General features: G+C 37.4%; 1 protein-coding gene across 1 annotated transcript; it reads left to right on the forward strand.

Annotated features, from left to right (window-relative positions):
- The first annotated feature begins 421 nt into the window (after positions 1-421).
- LOC143911236 (signal-induced proliferation-associated 1-like protein 1) lies at positions 422-10,201 on the forward strand. Its single transcript, XM_077430049.1, has 11 exons — positions 422-1,031; positions 4,219-4,641; positions 4,722-4,976; positions 5,055-5,340; positions 5,418-6,018; positions 6,149-6,284; positions 6,359-6,607; positions 6,681-6,863; positions 7,707-8,692; positions 8,806-9,021; positions 9,104-10,201. Exons 1-11 carry the CDS (start codon positions 677-679, stop codon positions 9,212-9,214), a joined length of 3,801 nt encoding a protein of 1,266 aa, XP_077286175.1. The 5' UTR covers positions 422-676; the 3' UTR covers positions 9,215-10,201.
- The last annotated feature ends 753 nt before the right edge of the window (positions 10,202-10,954 follow it).

Consider the following 10,954-nt stretch of genomic DNA (forward strand, 5'->3'; position numbering starts at 1 on the left):
ATAGTGGTGACATAGTAGGTAGGAAGGATTTTTAGCCAATTTTTTTTTCCGGGAACCGTTTCAACAATGAAATCAGAGAAAATTGGCAAACTATGATAGGAAACGATCAACCTGGAGTCACAAATCCAGGTCTGACCAACAGCATACTCTGAAAAATTCATTTTCATTCAGGGATAGAACCCGGCACCTTCTTGACGGTAAGCAGAAGCTTAACGTCCGAGCTATGCTGCTGGCTGATGATGGAAGTAATAAGGAAATAATATGATGGAAGTAAAGCAGTGGCAAACCAAAACATGACGGAGTCGGGCCGAAACTCGACCATGTCGCAAAACCGCTTCAGTTTGATTTTAATTAACGTTTTTTTTCTATATGGAAAATGAGAAAGAGCAATTCGCGTGAATAATCGCTCAACGAATGAGCATTTATCAAACAATGGAGAGGCGCGTTCGATAGACGTTCGAAAGTCGCGCGTGTTCGCGAGCTCGATTGGCGCGTCACTCGTCAAGTCGTCAGATCGTCGGTTGGGGTGCGAGTGTGGGGTGTTGGCGCTCGCGTTTGCGGCCGACTGGCCGATTGGCCGAGTGGCCGAGTGGCCGCGTGACACGAGCTGAGCGGGGGAGATGAGTGGGGGAGGGCGTGCGCCCCCTTCGGGTTGTCGAGCTCGCGACCGACCGACATGAACGTGTCTGCGCGTCGCGCGCTGCACCGCAGCACCAGCAGCCTGGAGCTCCACCCCTCCAACTCCAGCTCCAACTGCAACCCCAACTCCAACTCGATCTCGACCCCCACCCCCGGCTCCGGCTCCGGCTCCGGCTCCGGCTCGGCGGCGCCGCTCGCGCCCCCCTCCGCCGCTGCCGCGCCCCTCCGCAGAGAGTTCGGCTCGCACGGGGAGCTGCACCGCCCCAAAGCGCACCACCCGCTCCCCCCCGCCGCCGACTGCGCCCCGTCAGCCCCCGCCGACTCTGGAGACAGCTTCTTTGCCATGCTCCAGAACATCCGGCCAACTGTCACTGTGGATCAACGCTCCCCAGGTACGCCCCCTTTCCACTACCACTACACCAATCGCAATCGCACTCGCTCTCGCTCTGATAGTAAACAAAGGAAACTTGTTATTTTTGAATTGTTCATTCATGAAATGATAAGTCACCGTTTGCTATTGCGCTCATTCATTCGTATCTTATTTGTTTCATCGATTCCATTCATTGTTTTCGCACTGCAAGATTACTCGAATTATATCTATGACTTTTGCATTGAATTCATTTTAGCTTTAAAACGTCACAAAATCATCGACCTTGTGAATAGTTTTGACGATTAGTCCACTTCCTGCTGACACAAAGTAATTTTTTCTAACCTTTAGTACTGTAACTTGGAGATTAGGTGGGTGGCGCTCGTGGACCGATGGCTTACGAGCGCTAATCACCTGATCTCTCGTTCGCGCCAAAATGATCTCGCCGTATGATTGAGCCGTATGCAACAGCCAATGGGATCGCCCCACTCATCGACCAATAGTTTACATGTATATGTATGTATGTATGTTGTGCCCAACGGGTATAAATATGGGGTGCTCTCGATCTGGAAAGCATTCCAGCCTGGAACGCCAGCGAGAGCACACGAATAAAACCGTCCTACGTCTTTCTCCGATTCTGGAAGCCCCCTCTTCACATCCACGCAACAGTACTTAAGATAGCTGTACACCCGAAACCTTAATTTTGTTGCCGTTCCTTTCTTCGATGTATATATTGAGTGAATGCGACAATATATATCAATATATATATATATATTGAGTGAATCCGACAATTGCGCTCCGACTGGATAATACGTATTTTAAATCGACAAAATTGAGGTTTCGTATTCTCCAATTTTGTCCTCCGAAACTGGACCAATTTTTGAAAAAAATTTCATCATCCGTATGAGAAAGATATTTTTTATGCAACTGTGCGCGTATTTTTTTTAAGATCGACCGTTAAATAAGCACGCTGGACTCTTCGTGGGTGTAAAAAAGAGGCGATTTTATAGATGTTTGGCGGCTCCTAGCTCCTATAAAAAATAACTAATCAAAAAAATAAAATGATAGATGCATCCCGATGGTGGATATCCATAGCATATTAAAAAATAATTTCTCTACTGCCATAATTGAGGATGGGAGAAGTGTAATACGTTTGTATGGACAAGGCGCTGGTTTCCAACCCTCTTAACATTCTAAATCATTGCATAGAATTTCAACCACTGCTAGAAATTCATTATAACATGCTTAACCTGTATATTTATACGCTCTTCCTTAATCCTTTGAGTGCTGACGTCTTTTATGTTGACAGCCCGCCTCGGTGAAAATTTTGCCAATGTTTACAACTAGAATTATTTATAAATCCAATAGAAAGCAGGCATAAAAATTGTAGCTAATCCAAACATAACTTAGATCACTACCGCGGAAGATTTCGAATTTTGTAAAGGTGTGTTTAGACTCTCTAATACATCTTGCAACAATATAAAATAAACCAAAGAAGTCTTTTAAAGAATGTATTTTTTCAAAACTATGTAGTTCCATCTTCTTCATTGCTGGAAATTCGTTATAACAAGACTAACCTGCATATTTATGCGGTCTTCCTTAAAAGTATAAGGAAAACGTAACATTCCATGTAAGTAAGGTGACCATTTGTACTATTTTACCAGTACATTGCTAGTTTTTTGCGTATCTGTCCTGGGATAAAACCAGTACACTCTTTTATCTAATGGATGTATTTAAATATACAAAACCTTCAGTGAAAATGTTGATGTCTCTTGCAAAAATATTGAAAAATTAGTTAAATATTGTCTTTTTTTACCAGGAACATATGTATGCATCTGCCGAAGGACCTTTTCCTTCAATGAACAATATGTGGTCCAGTGACAAAACGCAACATTGAATGTTAAAGCTTTAGAATGTTTGCTAGTCGATAAGAATAATTTTAAAAAGTTCTGTGTAGAATTTTATAAGAGTGTTAAAGAAAATTAATTCTTTATGTTAGTTTTTAATAATGGAAGTATTTAGAAAAAAAAAAAGTTTTTTTTGATAAATGTCCTGGTTTTCAATTTGAAAAAAATGGTCACCTTATTCTTAATCATTACATAGAATTTTAACAACTGCTATAAATTCGTTATAACAAGATTGACCTGTATATATTTATGCGCTTTTCCTTAAAAGTATAAGGAAAACGTAACATTCCATAAAAGACTCACCTATATTTTTAAACTCCAATATTAAAATTATTACATCATATAACTTTGATTGTTATACGATGATATTTAATATTTTATTTTATATAATTTTTTCAATTAACCATGGACACTCGTCTAACAGATATAGCTCCAAAGCGACGATTCCACTACACAGACTAAGAACAAAAATACAAGAATTACAAATACATACCTTATATTAAAAATTCTTCCAATAAACACAGTTAAATCGGTGGTAAATAGTCAACAGCTAAATTAGCAGCTAAGTGATTAGTGTTAAACAACTCGCCATCCCTAAAAGAAGGATGAGGCCAGGTCTCGGTGATGGCAATGATGTCGAAATCAACTCCAAATTCAGATACCTCAAAATCGAAATAAAATCTGAATCAGTTAAATACCTATATAAAAAATAACAAAATTTCCAATATAATAAAATGTAGGGCAATTTTCTCACATCTTCCAAATATAATCTATCACTTGTATGTAAGATTTCACCAGGACTGTGGATTAAAATTTACCGACTCCGACACTTTTTAATGATTCGACGATAATAAAGAAAATAATAATAAAAATGAGTCAGAATCTCAGTTGATTATTTACGACTCTGACTCCGCTTGAAATGCTCCGACTCCACAGCCCTGGATTTAACACAAATATCAAATAAGCTCATGAATAAATGCATCTGAATCTGAAATATCAATAGCGTTTTTAATATTTGGTTTTTTGGGTATTCGGAATTCGTTGAGATGATCATATTAACTTTTTTTTTACCTAAAACTCACATTCTTATCATAAAAGATTTTCTGTGTCATAAGACGTCATTGTTTGTAAAACTAAAGCAAATAAAATCGTCATTATTTTAGCGATTGCAGCACCATTCATATAATTATCTATTGTAAGAGATTACTGTGTTGAATTCCAACATTATATCAGCTAAGATTTTGTAATTGAATTTTTGCTTAAATACTCGAATTATTTTTACTCATCCAACGTATTTTTGTTTAGGTCCTGCTGATTATTTGCGCGTACGTCCTGAACCTTCGACTGACGCCGACGACGGTCCCAAACCCCAAGCGAGTCCAAAGCTGCGCCTCAAGTTTCAGAAGTTTTTTTCAGCACCTACCAAGATGCGCCCTTTAGATGATTCTGCGCTGTCTGCTCCGTGTATTTCAGACATGGACGAGGCTACAAAAAGACGCGGTTTTGCGCATTATGACTGTCAATCTCTCACCGCCAACCTCGGTTTGGCTGCCAAACTTCGAGGGGTGTTATTGGGTCGCCGTAGAAACACCACTACAGGAGCCTCGGCCGCTTCGATGCTCGCTTCGAGGGCGATTGAGCTCGACGGAGATGCAGAAGATGACGCTGGTGATGGTTGTACTAATGAACTGATTGAAAACTGTCCATTTTTTCGTAATGAAATTGGAGGCAAGTATTATATAGCAAAGTGTACATTGGATATCTTCATACATTGTAAAAATTATAATATTGTTTTATATTTTTTTTAGGAGAAGAAGAGCGTAATATAAGTCTAAATTGGAAAACTGGCAGATCGAAAAAATCCATTTTGCACAGTTCAACTTTAAATTCGTGCATGCACCAACCTAGTATAGCTTATGGTTTGTCAATTTTGGAGTTTCCACCTGGTCAAACGCATTGGAAACAGGCGTGCTATCTTGCAAGACAATCTTCTCATTCGTCTCGTCCAATTGAATGTCAAGATCAGGGTGCTTTATATTACAGGAATCATTTTTTTAATCAAGGTGATGATAACTCGAATCTTTGTTCTTGATTCATTTTTTAATTTTTCAGAATACAATATCTTCTGTTGTTTGTTTTAGAACATCAGAATTGGTTCGGTATGGACGAACAAGTTGGGCCAGTTGCAATTTCCATAAGAAAAGAAAAGACTGAGTTGGGCAACGTTTCAGAAATGCTGAATAACTCTACAAACACCAATGCCGTTTTATGGCAATATAGGATAATTATACGTACTTCAGAACTGTTAACAATAAGGGGTTCAATATTAGAAGATGCGATACCCAACATTAAACCATCGAATAAAGTGATAAATGCTAAAGAAGTTATTGAATATGTCGCCCCTGAAATACAACTGTCGTGTTTGAGGTAGGTTCAGATATGATACGAAGTGTGTAATATGCATAAATTTAAATTTTTAATCATTTATATTATTATTTTAAAAGGCTGGGCATTACTGGCGGTGGAGTGGAAGAACAGTTGTTGCGATTAGACGAGCAGTGTATAAGTCGACATTATAAAGTAGGCGTCATGTACTGCCGACAGGGACAAGCGAGCGAAGAAGACATGTACAATAATCAAGAAGCCGGACCGGCATTAGTCGAATTTCTTCAGATGATCGGTAAAACTGTACGGTTACAGAATTTCGAAAACTACAAGGCTGGCCTCGATAATAAGACCGACTCTACCGGTCTCTATTCCGTGTACACAAAGTATCAAGACTGCGAAATAATGTTTCACGTCTCGACTATGTTGCCGTACACCCCTAACAACCGTCAACAGTTGCTCAGAAAACGACACATAGGAAACGATATCGTCACCATAGTATTTCAAGAACCTGGTGCGCAAAGATTCACACCAAAGAATATAAGATCCCAATTTCAACATGTATTTATTGTCGTTCGAGCTATAAATCCTTGCACCGACAACACTCATTATAGTATAGCTGTATCGAGATCTAAAGAAGTTCCCATATTTGGTCCACCTATTATCGATGGTGCTGTCTATCCTAAAGGAAAAGTGTTCACCGATTTACTTTTAGCAAAGGTATTGAATTTATGCATACTTTTATACGTAATTTGAAAGCATTGATGTTTATATACAATGCAATTTCATTCTATTGATATTTGTGGCAATGATATGCGTTTGTATATTTATAATAAACGTTTATTTTTAGATTATAAATGGGGAGAATGCAGCTCACCGATCGACAAAGTTTTCTACGATGGCTACTAGAACTAGACAAGAATATCTGAAAGATTTATCTAAAAATTATGTATCGACGACAGCTCTTGATACCGTTCAAAAATTTTGTAAGATGCTGTTCTGTAATACATTAATGTATATTTCAAAGAGAAATGTTATCTAATAATCGTTTATTTTTTAGCTTTGTTTTCATCATTGCTCAAAACAGGTGTCACGAGTGGTGTCAGCGGTGTTAAAATGTTAGGATATGGTAATCCGAATTTAAATTGGAGCACAGGAGGTTCGCTGTGTTGGCCTGTGATTGCAAGAGACGAAGGAAGAGCTGGCGCTCTCGCAGATTGCTTCCTGGGATTGTCCCGCGATACCTTTGTTTTAATTGAAGAATGTACTCGGCAAATAGTTTTCGTCGCTCCGACGGCCTCTATACTTGGTTAGTATGATGCGTATGTGTATATTATGCGTATGTTATGATTGTTGTATTAAAATAACGCTTTTTTTTTTAGGTTGGAGTTGGTGGGGAGATCCTGGTGGTGTTCGTATTTATTATCATCGTGGCGAAAGTGTGGCTGTTAGAACTCGTGAATTATACGAAGCTGGTGAATTGATACGCGCCCTCACTCTCGCTGCTACATCGGCTGCATTGGCAGAACAACTTCAACTGCGTAGAAATAATGCTGGTCAACTTGGTAATTAACTAATTTTTTTTTCAATTTGAATTCTTTACGTGTATTTTTTTTATTATTACATGCATACATTATTTGTGCCATGACAGGAATTACCCCAAGGCGACACATATGGTTAGACTATTTTTTTTTTTACATAAGTAGTGTTGCGTAGGGGTGGGTTTAGGATCCAAATCAATGGCCAAAGTCGCTTCACAGCATTTATTCAATGATTCAGGAGGTCCACACGAAACAGTCGCTCACTCCAGAACAATCTGATATACTGTGTGTACCTTCTTATAAAATATAAGTTGCCCATCACAGCATCCCCGATCCGTTGGCGTGTCTATTGTCTAGGCACGTAGGTTTACCCTGGCTAGTTGCACACACTCGACCCGGTTCTGAGAACTCTCGCGCATCCTTTGTCCGGATACTTACTCGGTAATCTGAGAGTCTCAATTGTTCACCCACGAATGCACTTAGACAATGTGTACTCTCTCCCATGTTCCCACGTTACAGTACGAACAATTTTCGAAACAACAGAACATAGAACTCAATGGAGACATCTATGGAAAATTAACAAATTTTTTGATACACAGCAAATTTGCGAGAAATACATTAGGTAGGTAGCATTTTATATGATTCAACCTATTCGAGATGCTGATAAATCGAATTCGCGAGAAACTGACGGGGAGGATACCGATTTATTGTATCCGTCACAATAATTGAGCTAGACAAATCGGAAAATTCTAACAGGAGATGGTCGATCCGTGTTTTTAATAACCACAGGATCTCGCCAGCAGGGTATTTGGCTGGGACTTGAATCCAGAGTATGTGCAAGTATTTAATTTATATTTATTGTTATAGGTTTCCATGTGCAACCAGATGGTGTCGTCACTCAAGTTGAATCTGGAGGAGGAGCTGCTAGAGCTGGGCTACGGCAAGGTGCCCGTCTTGTTGAAATATGTACAGTAGCAGTATGCACTCTTTCACACGATCAAATGGTTGATTTATTGAAAACATCTGCGCCTGTTACCGTAACTGCCATCCCACCTCTTTCCAATGGCACAACACGAGGCTGTTGCACCGGTGCTGAATGTCCTGGGGCCAATGGATTAGTCATAAGTGGCGGACAATTACCGGGTCGACATCGCCGTCGGTATGAAAGAAGTTTCTCTCCACCTCGATCGAGTGCCAGTTCGGGTTACGGAACCGGAAGCTCCAGCAAAAGTTACTGTCCTCCTGATCTTTGGTCTACAGACATGGCTCCGATTGAAGTTGAAAAATCACCAATAAATCTCGACTCCAGGGCATCATATAGATCGCCAGAAACTGACTATTCCATTTTGAGAAGCGATACGTCGGATCCTTCGATATCTCTCCAGAGTGCGAAAGTTGTATTAGCTCGACGGCACTCCCAAGAAATAATCAGCGTTAATCACAGTGAATTTAGAGGAGACAAATTATGGCCGGATGGAAATGGCGAGCGTGTTGATTCTTCTCCACGTCCGCAGCAAAATTCTGGTTCTAGAAGAGGGACGCCTGCGAGTGGTCATCAGTCCCCTGCGAGTACGGGGGAAGCTCGATTGAGAGTCCCGCGTACGCAGCGCCACAGCGCCGGTGGTAGTACCACTCTACAAGAAGATTTGATGAGACTTATCAATCCAGACTATATTGAAAATGGAGGTAACACCAGGGAAGAAGGCATCCTTACACAAGCGCGACCCGCAACTGTAATATCGAGTACTTCTAGCGGAGGATCACCAGCTCCAAATCCACCTCTTCCATTACCAGATGCACGTCTCATGGATTGGCCTTCTCTTGTAGACACTGCAACGAGAGCAATGTTACAAGTAATTACTTTATTTCTTGTGTTTTAGCTATTTTTACTCTATCTATGTACGTAGTAACAATAGATGAAGTTTTTTTTAATATAATGTTGCATCTTTTGTATTATTTTGTTTAGATTTGTGAAGAACAGTATACTTCATTGGGTGATGGCGAAGGGAGTATAGCTTCGGGGGGTGCAGAAGGTCTCGATATTGGAGAATCTTGGAATTCACTAGGAAATGGTGCAGATATCCCCACGGGTCCAGAGTGTTGTTCATTGCGACGACAAGTTAATGAATTAGAAAATAAAGTCATTCGAGAAATACGTACAAGACGAGCTTTAGAAGAAGAGGTAAGACATTTTTTCATCAGTTTTATTACATGTTGTATGGCGTCATGTATTTTAATAATGAAATTTTTTTATATAATTCAAGGTTAAACGGCTAAGACACCACAATAGGCGTTTGCGTGAAGAAAGTATGAGGGCTGTACAACAATTACAGAGATTTACCAATTGGTTTTTTCAAACAGTAGATCGACAATAATTGAATTGAAAATGTTTGCTGCTATCTTCATTTTTTTAATAATTAATATTGAATAATTCTGGCCCAAAGAAAATAATGAATTAAACTGCAAAAAATGTATTAAGTTTTGTGTATTTTATATATTTAGGAATAAGTTTCTAGATGTTATTCACATATATACACATTATAATACCAGAAATTATTATTGTAATTTTTGACAACACATATAAAATTGTTGCAAAATCAAAATAAGATGTTTATTAATATTATACATATATTATATACAAGGGTGGCCAAACTTTATGGATGTTGGAGCTGCATTATATAAAATTAAAAGTGAACTGAATTCGCATTCAGTTTATGTGACTGTTTAATAAACAATTTTCATAACGCTGAATATAACTGATGTATTATTCAAATGAAGACGAGGGATTGATTGATGTCCTTGTATTATTATTTCTTTTTTTCGTTTACGATGTATTCAATGTATGTGCAGTTTGCTGTCCACCATTTGGCGATGTCTGTTTTATATATATGCATGATTAAAAAATATAGGAATTGTTAAAACTCCATCCTTAATCTTTCATACATATATATATTGTTAAGTGCCTTTGAATATTTTCAACTTATAGTCTTACATCATGTTAATTTTAATTTATAACTGTGTCAAATTTACAATTGTCAAGACGTACCTTATTTCAACCAGTATTTAACATAATTTAAATTCTTATTTTTAAATAAAGCAGCTACAATTTTGTATTACTTTTTTATACGTATTATTTTATAATTTATTTTATGTGTTGATACACGAGTCTCGCATACGTTTAAAAGTTCTACTTAAATTATAAAAGAACTGAAAATTGAGTATGTAAGAAACGTTTCTCAAAATTATGCTACTTACGACAGTTAATGGTTACTTATATTTGTTAAATTTTGTTTAATGTTAAATAATTGTATGTCATATAGCTTTGTCCACTTTTTTTGTTACTTGAAAGATAATATTTTTCGTAAAACGCTTACTTTAATTTGTGTGATATTATTATTTTCAATAATTTATGTAGCAAAATACATCATGAAAGCATAACATAAGTACCAAAATTCAATTGTATGAATTTTATTTAATTATTAAAGAAATAATTTTAATGTTTATACATTCCAGTTGAATTATATATGTATGTAAATAGCTAGTACAAAAAGTTTTTTGATATACTTGACATTGAATTCAAAAAATTATAATATTTCATTGACGAATGAATTTACTTGAATCGCTTGGCGGCCGAATAGAAGTATAAATACGTGAATCAATATTTATACATATTAGAATTTTGTAATATAAATTTTCTCTAATTCCAGTGTTATCAAGTTACAACACTTGTTTGCAAATGTAATTAAATAATAAATATATACATATATATATATTAAATCAATACTGATGTAGTGCCATTTATACAATAGATCAGATTGTGTTGGGAAATATACATATTAATTTTAGTGATAGCTTTTGCTTGTGAATTGTTTCGATTCATTGTTCGTATTCAAGATTCAATATCTTCCTTTTTTTCTTCTTATATTTCAATCTTCACTATGTTTACGGGGTGTAAACCTTATGGTGTGTGCTTTAAGTCTGGGAAGACATTCGAGAGTTTTTTTACGTTCAAAAACCAACTGATATTGGAAATTAAAATTATAGTGATAAATTTGGCCTTTGATTATGGTAGTATTAAGAGATTAATATTAAATTTGCCTTATTTTAAATATATC

The sequence above is a fragment of the Arctopsyche grandis genome, chromosome 4 (genome assembly GCF_051622035.1).
Source record: "Arctopsyche grandis isolate Sample6627 chromosome 4, ASM5162203v2, whole genome shotgun sequence".
NCBI classification, from domain to species: Eukaryota; Metazoa; Arthropoda; class Insecta; order Trichoptera; family Hydropsychidae; genus Arctopsyche; species Arctopsyche grandis.